Here is a 12419-nt window from a genome sequence, read left to right as displayed (position 1 = left end):
CCCAATTAGGGAAGCGGAGTGGAATTGTTCGGGCGGACTTCCTTTTTGCTGGCCTTCTCCCGAGGGGAAAAAAAGGCTCTGCTGCTTGCTGCTGCTCCACTCACTATGTCACTAGAACAACAACTATCAGATTTTGTGCGAATGAGCTGCTGAGTTTTCCCAGGGGCGGGGAATATCGTAGAGATTCTCTGCTGTCTCTTTTCCTCTGTTGAATGGTTACTGTGACGTCGGGATGTCTTAGACATCGGTCCGCTCGGCATCGATATATCGACTTCTAAATATAATCACAGAGCAAAAAGTAGGGTGTCGGTAGAATTGCTTCATTGGTGAGCATTTGCGAGGTATGAAATATTACTTTACTCATTTGGGTCATGTGCAGCTCCATTCTAGGCGTGGGACTTCCATCCGCAGATGCAGCTGATCATTACCTTAATCCAGGAAGTCTATTAGTCAAATGCTTTTACGAGGAGAAATCATCTGGCGTTGTTGATTTAATGTGCATTCTCATTTTGCGAAAGTGGGATGTGGATAGATAGAGTACATTCGCGCAGACGCAAGGTTGGCTAAGGTCCACGTTGGTATCTTTCGATGCGACATATCTGATACGTCAACGCGGCAGGGGTAACTAATATCTGCTATGGCTGAAGAGGCGCGCTTGGACAATCAACTGATTCAAGGTCGTGAATTGTGTCGGATCATCAGCACATTGTACCCCATAGGGCTCGACGAGCCACTTGATACTACGGAGTAGGTTATGTAAGATAGGTTGATGATCGATAACATCATAGGCTGGGTAACGGACTCCGAGTGTTTATCCTTCATTGTAATTCGACGCATGGGGCTATGTCGTATTCGTATAGACCAATAGAAATGCAGCGCCTAAGTTTCGAACGGAGATTGCGCTGGGGTTTGATCCATATTGACCACTGTCGTTGTACTAAACTAGGAGCCCCTCAAAGATTAACTGCTTACTGACTATCCATTGGCACAAGTCTTCCAGACCCCTGATGATCCAAAGGCTCAAGACCTTGCAGCGGGTTTGTAGGTGATGGGCAGATAATGGCTGTTCGAAATATTTGGGTGCGGTTGATCTCATGTCTCAGGGGTCAATAGCCTTAAGAGGATATCCAACGTCATTTCCTAGATGGGAGTCTTGGGTAGCGCCGTGCCAAGCGGTTATCAGACTCCAACGGTTTCTGATTCTGTAGTTGAAGAAGGGTCAGTCGGGAATGCTGGTAGGTCTGGTTGACGGTGCACTGGGATATGATTACCCACTGTCGATACATGGCACGAGTGCCACCAAGTCCCTCTTTAATGTCCTTCACCCAGGTTCCAAACTTTCCAAAGCCATGACTCCTGCTGCCACTAGACTGAATGGGGTCGGGGGACGGAGGAGGAGATCCGTTTTGTACCGGCGAGAAGTGGACACCGATATCTAACTCTGACCAGCGACAGTATTCCCGGCGGGACGGGCGTGGGTCAGTTCAGAAGAACCGTTCCAAAGTGTCAGTAGCCGACCAGTGAGTAGTAGATAGTTAAGTGGGTGCACGAACAGTTCAGTCATGCATTATGGGTATTTCGCTAGGAGTCGCGCATGGTTGATCAGAGACAAAGGAGAGAGGAGAGAACGAAGGCATAATGAGTGGGCATTCATAAAGTGTTTCATCGTCGCGGTCAATCAATCGGTAATTATAATAATAAATCATAATCCCTTGTGTCGTCGCTCCCACTTTTTTTTTTGTGTCACTCCAGTCTACTAGCAGAGGGGGAAGTTTTAAAATCACGGGTGGCTTTCTCTTTTCCCCTCTCCATCCAGTCAGACTACTTTACCCGTCAGGTACTCTACTCCGGACTCCGTCCCTATAACCCTCGACCACCCAAAGACACTTATCGTCTTGACCTCCGCCAACCTCCACCACCCCCCTTCTGTCACTAATTTAAATTCCTCCTCCCTCGGAGGTCACACGCTCTTTATTTTCTCACAAAGGTCATTCTTCCTTTGCCATCTTTTATATCTTGCTTTCCCTGCCTCGGTCCCGCATTCCTTCATTCCTGGCGGGGGGAAGGTTATCCCTCGTGTTCTGGTGAGTTGGTCCGGCTTCGCGCATTCGCCGTGCGATCGCGCCCCCGGCTTTTGCAGTCATTTGCGCCCACAATTCGACCGCTGACAGCATTCCTTTCCCTTTCGCTAGGATACAATTATCTCGCGCTGGTCTTTCTTCAGGGTCTAATGGCTGCATATATCGCATGGAACTGTTGAATCTTAGTCCCGGTGTCACTTTTCGCATTACCTAGCTTCCAGTAAGCTAAGCGCCCCCTCTACTACTACAGGATCTAGCAGCATTTTGCCCATATGTACCTTTGTCTCACTGGCTGACCTCCTATTGGTGTAGATAGTGAAAGGGGGGCGTGAGCATTGTCTATTAGTGGATTGATTGTTCCCCGCGCTTCCAACCCGGATACAGAATCCGCAATCGTTTGTTCAAAAGCCCGTGTCGACTCCTTTCCCTTGTACAGTTCGCAAGATTAGTGTTGGCATAATGGCATACCCGCAACATCCAGCGCAGAGGGCCCCTCCGATGCGAAACTATGGTCCCCGCGCTCCTCCCGCCCGGGGCGGGGCCTACCAGGGTCCGCCGCCAAATGCACAATATGATTATGGCTATGACAACCAATACTATGGATACAGTAATGGTCCTCAGGGTTCAGGACGCGGTTATCCCGGTGATAGCGCAGTCCCACGGTCTTATGGGCCTCCGCCAGGGGCTCCGCGGCCTCCGCGTGGTGGCTATGGACCCCCGATGGAGGCTCGTGGATATGCACATCGCGGACGCCCTCCACCGCCGCAGGGATATGATAGCCGTCGTGGCTACGGGGACAGACCACCTCCTCAGATGAGACGACGTGAGTATAAAGGAGCCCACTTACTTGGAACGTGCCGTTGACGTAGTCTAGCTGCTCGTCCGCCGCAATCCCCTGATAAGATGGCATTTGATAATCCATTTCCATCTTTCCCCACGAAAGACCCGCGCGGACCGAGAAGTATTGAAGGTGAGATGGCCGCAATGGACCTCAATGGTGGCCCAATACCCCCTTCACAGGTGCCGGATCGTCCGCATACCTCGCACAGTAGGCGACCACCTAGACCTGTATCCCCCGGTCGTGGTAGAAGCAACTACCCCGCCGCTCCTGTGCGATCAGCAAGTACTGGCCGTCCGGCAGCTTCGTCTGTTCGAAGCGACAGGCCGTACACCGATCCTAATGACCCGCCGCCTGTACCACACGTCAATCGAAGTGCTACCATGCCGGTCCAGCCGACAATGTCACCTCCGCCGCCCAAGCCTCTGTACCCTGGGCAATCAACCTACCAGGATCCTTACTCTCAACCGCAACCGGGTCCGCATGAGCATTTCGATACTGAGGCATGGGTGGACAGTTATTATAATTCGGCTCATGCTGGGGAGACTGATATGCCCAACTTCGATGCGATGCCTGATTTCGGGAAGGGCGGAGTGATTGATGAAAGCTTGCCCGGCCTTGAACAGCCGAAGGCCAAGGCACCCATCGAGTCGCCACCCTCATCTCGTGGGGGATACACCGCGTTCAACCCTCATGCAGCGAGCGATCCTTATCCGCAGTCTCCAGTGGAAGCCAGGGGCGCAGTTGCGCCGAATCAATTTGCAAACGCAGGCTTTCAGTTTGACCTGCCGAATGAGGGTCCACCAATCCAACCTGCCTATGCTCAGGCTGGTGCTGGATATGGTTACAATCCGCATCCCTACGAGGAGCCCCACCCTCACGATCAGGGGAACTGGGGCGCTGGAATGCCAGCTTATCCTGAACCCAATAGCGGCTATCCTGTCCCAGAGCCTTCTGTCCGGGGCAATCCACCTCGCCCCTACAGGCCCAATCAACCGATGCCTGTGACTGAACCCGCACCAGCTTTGAATCAGCCCGAAGCTGTAGATCCCCAAAAGAATCCTGATGCTCTCCCTCACCATCCCGTTCCTTTCCGGCCGGGCCACGATCAGGGAAGCAAACCTGCACCGGTACGGCAATATAACAATGCCAACGCATCAGCTCCCCCTCCTGCTGCTTCCCCGCCGCAAGCCGCGCCCGTGGAACCAGCTGCATCCGGTCCTGTCACCCAGCAGGAACTTCAACAACTTCAACAGATGGCCAAAAGTAGGCCGTCAGACAACAAGACCCAGCTTCTCCTTGCGAAGAAGTTGGTTGAGGCGTCGACCGTCCTGGTTGACAGCAGTCGGATGGATCCCAAGACCAAAGCGAAAGCCCGCGAGAGGTATGTTATGGATGGCTACAAGATCGTCAAGAAGTTGGCATCCAGTGGATACGCGGACGCTCAGTTCTTCCTTGCGGATTGTTATGGGTCAGGACAGATGGGTCTTCAAGTGGATCCCAAGGAAGCTTACAGCCTATATCATTCCGCTGCTAAGGCGGGACATGCCCAGTCTGCCTACCGAGTCGCTGTATGCTGCGAGATAGGACAAGAAGAAGGCGGAGGCACTAAACGCGACCCTTTCAAAGCGGTGCAATGGTACAAGCGTGCTGCATCATTGGGAGACCCGCCTGCGATGTACAAGATGGGAATGATCTTGCTCAAAGGCCTTCTTGGGCAGGCCAAGAACCCTCGCGAAGGTATCTCTTGGCTAAAGCGTGCCGCAGAGCGTGCCGATGCCGAGAACCCACATGCCCTTCATGAGCTTGCACTTATGTACGCAAATGCGGGTCCCAATGATGTCGTTGTTCGGGATGAAGCCTACGCAAGCCAACTTTTCCACCAGGCTGCCGAATTGGGATACAAATTCTCTCAATTCCGCTTGGGATCTGCATATGAGTACGGCTTGATGGGATGCCCTGTCGACTTCCGTCAGAGTATCATCTGGTACACTCATGCTGCTGCCCAAGGAGAGCACCAGAGTGAACTTGCTCTCAGTGGATGGTACCTTACTGGAGCGGAGGGTATCCTCCAGCAAAGTGACACGGAAGCCTATCTCTGGGCGCGCAAAGCCGCGACTGCCGGTCTCGCCAAAGCAGAATACGCGATGGGATATTTCACCGAAGTCGGTATCGGTGTAGCTGCCAACCTGGACGATGCGAAGAGGTGGTACTGGCGGGCAGCTGGTGAGTTTCTCTACTTTCCTTATACACTTTCGATCGCTAATGTAGTTTCACTACAGCACAACAATTTCCCAAAGCGCGTGAGCGTCTCGAGGAGATCAAGCAGGGCGGCGCTCGGATGCAAAAGACCCGACTGTCCCGGTCTGCTGTCAATCAACAAAAGCAGAACGAAGGCGATTGTGTCATTATGTAAATGAGCATGACAACTGGATGGTGGAAATTTCGGGGGATGTTTATGTTTTCGTTCTACCAGTTTAATACTCTTTTTTGGACCTGTCTGCCAGTGTCTTTTGATCGCTGGCGTATGCTTATACCCACCTAACGAGCTGGAATTGGATTACTATGATGCATGCATTTTCTGGCTTGGGAGGACTTCACCGGGGGAATGATTAGATGGATTGGGCCGGTCAATCTGGATTGTACCGGACCGCATCTTCAACTCCCATGGTTATTTTGCTTAGACTAGACACCGCATGATGATGCCCTTTTTTATAATACCTTAATAATGAACTGCTTCTGTGAACAGAGTACTTTTCAGTACACTAGTATGAACATAAACATATTCATGCCATGTAAGAAATCAAGACTACCGCGGCCCAATTCCGCACTCCATCCGACGGATAGCGCCTCCTCCCGATCGGATCGCTAATGATTACAATATCGCCCAATCCCTCATCACACCACACCAATAAGCCACATTCTACCCCCCAAGACCCTGCATAATAAATCAATCACAACTCATTAAGAAGAAATCCTTCCGTGAAACCCGCAACAAATAGAAGAAAAGATCCTTCTGCACCCTTCCATGCATCTTCCCCTCCCCATTTCTTTTATCTACTACCCCCCGATCTGAGCCCGCACCGGGACCATTCCGAATCCTTCCTATAGATAATCTATGTCTTCTGCCCCCATTCCGCCATCCTCATCCTCCGCACCATCATCTCATCAGAACACTACTAGCACACCACCAAAACAGAAATCAACCCTGGCGGTCCTCTCCCTGATTACTTTGCTTCTGGCCATTGCTGTCGCTGGCTTTTGGGGCTATACGGGAAGTACTAGTATTGGTAGTGGTGGTAGTACTGACGCCAATCTGTTCGGTCTTAGACGGCTTTTGGGTGCGGGTGGTAGGGCTTCTGCTTCGCGGGGTTTTGTTGCGAGTACTACTTCTACTACTACTACTCCTGGTGGTGGAAGTCTTTCGGATAGAGTGACGAAGAAGAATAAGAAGTTGGGTGAAGGAGGGTTTGAAGATCGGGTTACGATGGCGAGAACGCCGGTTTATTTTTTGAGTCATGGTGGGGTGAGTTTTCCCTACCCTATCCTCTTTTTTTCTTTTCCACCTTTTTTATGTTTTGTGGTATAAAGATTGGGGTTGGCATGCTGATTATGTGCAGCCGAATATCATGTATGATCATGAGCACCCGGCGTATCATAAGCTGGGTGAGATAGGGAAGGAAATTACTACCAAGGTGAAGCCGCGCGCGGTGGTGGTTTTCTCGGCGCATTGGCAGGCGGGGAGGGATACTATTCAGGTTAATACGGCGGAGATTACGGATTTGATTTATGAGTATGTTGTCTCTTTTTTTTTTTTTTCCCTTTCCTAAGTGTGGTTGGTTGGTGGTTTGGTGTTTGGTTAACGTTGGTTTTAGCTTTTATGGCTTCCCTAGTCATTACTACAAGGAGAAGTATCCTAATGTTGGGAGTCGGGAGGTTGCGAATAAGGTCCTCGATGCGTTGAGCCAGGCGGGGATTAAGGGTGAGGGGGTGAAGAGAGGTCTTGATCATGGTGTGTGGGCGAGTTTCAAGTGCGGTATGTTTGGTTGAGATTGGACGATGGTCTGTCTGGCTGGGAGATGTTGACTTTTGTCCGTAGCCTTTGAGCCTGAGAAGAACCCTCTGAATGTCCCTGTTGTGCAGGTATCGCTGTTCAAAACGGAGGATCCTATCCAGCATTACCGACTTGGTCAGGCGGTCTCGAGACTCCGTGAGGAGAACATCTTGATCATCGTCTCCGGTATGGCGGTGCATAACCTGCGTGATATGCAATTCACCTGGGGTGACCCGCGGCCTTTGCCGTATACTGCCAGCTTCGATGAAGCTCTGAAGGAGGCCGTCACGAAAGCGCCAGCGGAGCGAGAACAGGCCATGGCAGATTTGCTGAAACGGCCGGATGCTCGGCAGGCACATCCGTATTTCGACCACCTGCTTCCGATTCATATTGGAGCCGGGGCCGCGGGCGATGATGTTGGAAGGAGGCTGTGGACTTTGAAGGAGGGAAGCATGAGTTGGGCGCAATATAGATTCGGCGAAATCGCCAACAGTACTAGTTCTTTGTAGAGTGGAAAGCGAACAATGGAATCGTGTAAATATTGACTGGGTTATCACGGCGAACGAGTTTCAATTCATCTATAGATACAGTGCAAATTGGAAATGCGGTGCATGAACATATACGAACGCGTCGTGATTTCGCTATGAAGACGCCTTCACCAACTGAGTGATCTTCTCTTCGATCTGCTGATCCGTCAAGCCTGGAGGTGCATCATGGTCAGTTTTGCCTTATAATCTTCCACTCAAGAATCTTACCGGTCAGAGCTTCCTGCTTCTCTTGGCCGAAAGCTGCGAGATTGTTAGCCATGCATTCATCCGCCATTGGTGTGGTTTCAAAAACTATGTCGTACCATATCTGGCGTACACCCTAGGCACAGTACCAGCTGCCTCGCGCATCAGGATGGGGGTGTGAGGGTTGTGCTTCTTCATGGTCGGATATGCGCGCTGCAAGAACGAGCTACAGATACAGGTTATCAGCGAATCCCTCATGTAGTACCAACTGGAAACATTGTAGACTCACCGAGTGGCAGAGCTAGCCTGAGAGGTCTGGCAGAAAAGGAAGCGCAGCTCCTTCAGACCCTTGGTGAAGACGTACTTGGACGACATTGTGGGGGAAGATCGTGATAGACGGGAGGACCGGAGTTCGCAACGAGAGTCAACAACAAAAATTAGCCCCGTAAAAATCGGCGCAGGGTATCAATTGGGGGCGACGGAGGGGTCAAGGACCGATAATGGGAGCTTGAAGCTGATCACAGGGACTCTGGGGGAGGAGACGATGAATTGATTCCCGCTGGAGGTTCTGAGTCCGTACAGACCAATCCGGTCAAGCGTGATTGTCACCGCTTACCTCAGCCGGAAAAGAGCCGCAACCCCCAACGGAAGGCCGACCTCGGGGCCGCTGGGACTCACTCTTCCCTTCGTCATTTTACCAAGAAATCCATTCTCATAATTCCCCGGCTGGTCGCCTATTGCTGTTGTTGCGCACGCCGTGTCTTGAACATCTCCACTCTCTTCTTCAATTGGACCGATCCTTGTCCTTTTCTCTCCGGTTTTGTACCTTCTTACCGCCGTCCTTGATTCGGCCCGTTCACGCCATATCCGCGCCATATAAAATCAATCACCATGTCGTCCTCCCGTGTTGGTCTTCGCTTCTTCCAGAACACCAGAGCTGCTTTCCGCAACGCATATGGCCCTTTCCGTCGGCCTGGTGCCCAGGGCTTCCGCTTCCAGAGCTCCGATGCTGCGGCCGCTGAGCAACAGAGCACTTTCCAGCGTCTATGGAACAGCCCGGTCGGTGTGAAGACGGTGCATTTCTGGTGAGTTATACTCGGATAATATGGTGTTGCATTTGCTTCTTTCCGATTAATTATGTGAATTTTTATATTGCATTGTATACTAACACCGATGTGTCATAGGGCTCCCGTTATGAAGGTACGAAATCATACACCTTGCTGAAACCCTTTCCTCGGATCCAACCTATCCGCGATAAAATACCATACTATACTTACGTACTGTCTCACTGACTCAACCAGTGGGCTCTTGTCATCGCCGGTATCTCCGATCTTAGCCGCCCTGCCGAGAAGCTCTCCCTCACTCAGAACGGTGCCCTGATGGCCACTGGCTGCATCTGGACTCGTTGGTGCATGATCATCACCCCCAAGAACTACCTGTATGTACCTCGAGCCCGGATTATGATAATGTGGAAAGGATACTGACGGGCTAGGCTCGCTGCTGTCAACTTCTTCCTCGGATGTGTCGGTGTTGTCCAGGTCGGCCGTATCATCAACTACCGCCGTAGCCTTGACGGCTCGACCGCCGCCGCCGTGCAGGATCTGGAACAGGAGGTGGCCGATGACGCCAAGGCTGTTGCTACTCAGGCGAAGGCTGCCGTCGAGAAGTCTGCTTAAACAACTTTTGGTCTGGGTAAAGGGTTGCGCAAAGTGCAGCCTAAGCGACAATAGATTGTCTTCCCCTTGGCATTGGTGAGTAGGCTCATAGAGCATATCATGAGATGAAGTTGGCTGGAGGCGACTCCGACTTATATATGTACATATTTCCTCATAAATTGCATCGACATTCCTCTACGCTTGTCAGTGATGTAGACCGTTGAGACCGCTGAGATCGGCTTATGTGATCCTAGGAATGGAGATAGAGACGGTTCGGTAACTTTGTTACAGTATATATTTGCTTAGTAGATAGAAGTTTAGCAGCTGTCGGCCTTTTAAATGGCTTCCTAATGGTGGTGTATTGTCCACGAGGCTTGTACCACACGGAGTTTGCACTGACCTGCACTTACCGCAAGTTTCGGGAATTGACCTGCGCGACAACATCATCTAACCGGGATTAAAGAATAACCGGGTATTGCTCCCCATTACAAATGAAGTCATGATGCAGAAGATGGCTGGGGTAAGGTCCCTGCCAATTCCCCAGACACACGTTTTTCCCCCAATCGGATAATCGTCTCCGACAAGCCCTCCTATCACATCGTCTCTCGTTGCTCCTCCACGCAATCCCCCACCACCACATTCTCCAGCAGCTAACTGTCTCCAAGTGCCCCTGTTGATTACAGGAGCAAGCCACAAGCTTAGCATAGCTCCACAATCGTGGTTTGCTCGCTCCGTTTGGTTGACTGCGTTTCCCCGGATATGGAGTCCAGCGAACTCCCCAACTCGGAGACATGGGTGGTGTGGTCAATGTGGGCAAGACTGCGGGGGAGCAATGTCGACTCAGTGCAATGGATATAAATGCCAGTGGCGATCGTCATTGCTTTGCGGTAACTCTGCCCAAGCTCTGTCCGTGAACCCAGACCTGTCTCCTGCCAATTTCACACAATGAGACTCACACACGTTCTCTCTCACACGCTTGGCCTTCTTGCGCTAGGGGCCACAGCAGAGGCCTTCTCCCGGTCCAGAGAAGCTGCCTGCGGCCCAAAAAAGCCTTTCCGGCCTCTACCTACAAGCCAGAGCAGGGACAAGACCTGCCATGTCCGCAGCCATGGAGACGGCACTGACGACTCTGATTACATTCTCTCCGCATTGAACCAATGTAACCACGGTGGAAAGGTCGTTTTCGATGAGGACAAGGAGTATATTATTGGGACGGCGTTGAATATGACCTTCCTGAAGAACATTGACCTAGGTGCTTATTCTGCAGATCCAAGCAAGGTGACCATTGACTAACCTTATGGTTCAATAGAGGTCCTCGGAACAATCTTATTCACCAATGATACAGACTACTGGCAAGCCAACTCCTTCAAACAGGGCTTCCAGAACGCTACGACCTTCTTCCAACTCGGTGGTGAAGATGTGAATATGTACGGTGGTGGTACAATCAATGGCAACGGACAGGTCTGGTATGATTTGTATGCAGAAGATGATCTCATTCTGCGACCCATCTTGATGGGTATCATTGGGCTGAATGGTGGCACAATCGGTCCGCTGAAGCTGCGGTACTCGCCGCAGTACTACCACTTTGTGGCTAACTCGTCGAACGTCCTCTTTGATGGTATTGACATTTCGGGTTACAGTAAGAGCGATAACGAGGCCAAGAACACTGATGGATGGTGCGTTTTATCCTGCTTTACACTGAGCGTTATACTGACCCTTTTTACCCGTAGGGATACCTACCGCTCGAACAACATCGTTATCCAAAACTCGGTGATCAACAACGGTGATGGTAAGTCAATCTAAGTAGCGCCATACTTCAACAATTCTAACCTGCGAACCTACAAAGACTGTGTCTCCTTCAAGCCAAACAGCACCAATATCCTCGTTCAGAACCTTCACTGCAATGGCTCCCACGGCATTTCTGTGGGCTCTCTCGGCCAATACAAGGATGAGGTAGACATCGTTGAGAATGTCTATGTGTACAACATCTCTATGTTTAACGCTTCGGTATGTCTGGACTTTAACCAAATAATAAACTTCTTACTAACTTGGTTGCAGGATATGGCCCGCATCAAGGTTTGGCCTGGTACTCCCTCTGCGCTATCTGCCGATCTTCAAGGCGGCGGTGGCTCGGGTAGCGTAAAGAACATCACCTATGACACCGCACTCATTGATAATGTCGACTGGGCCATTGAAATCACGCAGTGCTATGGGCAGAAGAATACTACCTTGTGCAACGAGTACCCGGTTAGTAGACCTTCAGCCGCTTCTCCGAAGCTATCCTAACACAATAATAGAGCTCTCTCACCATCTCGGACGTCCACATCAAGAACTTCCGCGGAACGACATCAGGATCCGAAGATCCCTATGTTGGGACAATTGTTTGTTCCAGTCCTGATGTAAGTGCCCTCCAGGATATGCGTTTAGTGTGCAATGGCTGACACTCAATAGACTTGCTCGGATATCTATACTTCCAATATTAATGTAACCAGCCCGGATGGAACCAACGACTTTGTTTGCGATAATGTGAGTCGGCCAAAGCCAGGTGAAGATCCAAATCGGTGACTAATATTATTCAGGTCGATGAGAGTCTTCTGAGTGTCAATTGCACCGCCACTTCTGATTAAGTTAGAATGCCTATTAACATGTACACTGGAGGTCGGGCCTTACTAAGACGGATGAAAGGTGTATATATTACATTTGGGCTCGGCTGTGTATATACGTGAGCAAATAATATCTGTATGCTTTTGACTTGGGGAAGGTCAGGCGATCAAGAAACTTTCTGGTTCAAACCTTGATCATGGTTCTCAGTAGACGCTCCTTCTGCTTTTTGCGTGCGATACGTCACATGCCGAGGGAAGAATCATTGCTTCCAGCTGCTTGCGCTCTTCTGAGTGACACTGCACTTGCTATCCAGGATACTACATCTATCCGCATTTACCTGCTGTTCATCGAACAAACAAGCAACCAGAAGAGCCACATACCAAGTATAGTAGAATCTAGAGCGCTCCGAGGAGATCGTGTAGACCATACTAGATCCTCGAAAACGTAAAGTTGCAA

The 12419-nt window shown here is 50.8% G+C and overlaps 5 protein-coding genes across 5 annotated transcripts; 4 read left to right on the top strand and 1 right to left on the bottom strand.

Moving 5' to 3' along the window:
* Nucleotides 1-2540: 2540 nt before the first annotated feature.
* On the top strand, nt 2541-5335 carry AKAW2_61119A (putative chitin synthase activator (Chs3); the record flags this gene model as incomplete). The annotated part of the gene is made up of 3 exons (XM_041693319.1): nt 2541-2904; nt 2956-5145; nt 5202-5335. 3 exons carry the CDS (start codon nt 2541-2543, stop codon nt 5333-5335), a joined length of 2688 nt encoding a protein of 895 aa, XP_041546617.1.
* Nucleotides 5336-6037: 702 nt separating this feature from the next.
* On the top strand, nt 6038-7482 carry AKAW2_61118A (DODA-type extradiol aromatic ring-opening family dioxygenase; the record flags this gene model as incomplete). The annotated part of the gene is made up of 4 exons (XM_041693318.1): nt 6038-6445; nt 6540-6712; nt 6795-6955; nt 7019-7482. The coding sequence occupies 4 exons, from the start codon at nt 6038-6040 to the stop codon at nt 7480-7482; spliced, it is 1206 nt and encodes a 401-aa protein (XP_041546616.1).
* A 132-nt stretch (nt 7483-7614) lies between these two features.
* AKAW2_61117S (L51/S25/CI-B8 domain-containing protein) lies at nt 7615-8079 on the bottom strand (the record flags this gene model as incomplete). The annotated part of the gene is made up of 4 exons (XM_041693317.1): nt 7615-7673; nt 7729-7761; nt 7824-7930; nt 7994-8079. The coding sequence occupies 4 exons, from the start codon at nt 8077-8079 to the stop codon at nt 7615-7617; spliced, it is 285 nt and encodes a 94-aa protein (XP_041546615.1).
* Nucleotides 8080-8595: 516 nt separating this feature from the next.
* On the top strand, nt 8596-9380 carry AKAW2_61116A (mitochondrial pyruvate carrier family protein; the record flags this gene model as incomplete). The annotated part of the gene is made up of 4 exons (XM_041693316.1): nt 8596-8789; nt 8889-8904; nt 9006-9142; nt 9197-9380. The coding sequence occupies 4 exons, from the start codon at nt 8596-8598 to the stop codon at nt 9378-9380; spliced, it is 531 nt and encodes a 176-aa protein (XP_041546614.1).
* Nucleotides 9381-10304: 924 nt separating this feature from the next.
* AKAW2_61115A (putative extracellular exo-polygalacturonase) lies at nt 10305-11986 on the top strand (the record flags this gene model as incomplete). Its single annotated transcript, XM_041693315.1, has 8 exons — nt 10305-10611; nt 10669-11035; nt 11090-11148; nt 11206-11366; nt 11418-11606; nt 11657-11758; nt 11811-11885; nt 11939-11986. The coding sequence occupies 8 exons, from the start codon at nt 10305-10307 to the stop codon at nt 11984-11986; spliced, it is 1308 nt and encodes a 435-aa protein (XP_041546613.1).
* Between the last annotated feature and the right edge of the window lie 433 nt (nt 11987-12419).

Source organism: Aspergillus luchuensis, chromosome 6 (assembly GCF_016861625.1).
Source record: "Aspergillus luchuensis IFO 4308 DNA, chromosome 6, nearly complete sequence".
Taxonomy (NCBI): domain Eukaryota; kingdom Fungi; phylum Ascomycota; class Eurotiomycetes; order Eurotiales; family Aspergillaceae; genus Aspergillus; species Aspergillus luchuensis.
The sequence above is the reverse complement of the archived record's forward strand: the minus strand, read 5'-3'. Positions and strand labels throughout refer to the sequence as shown.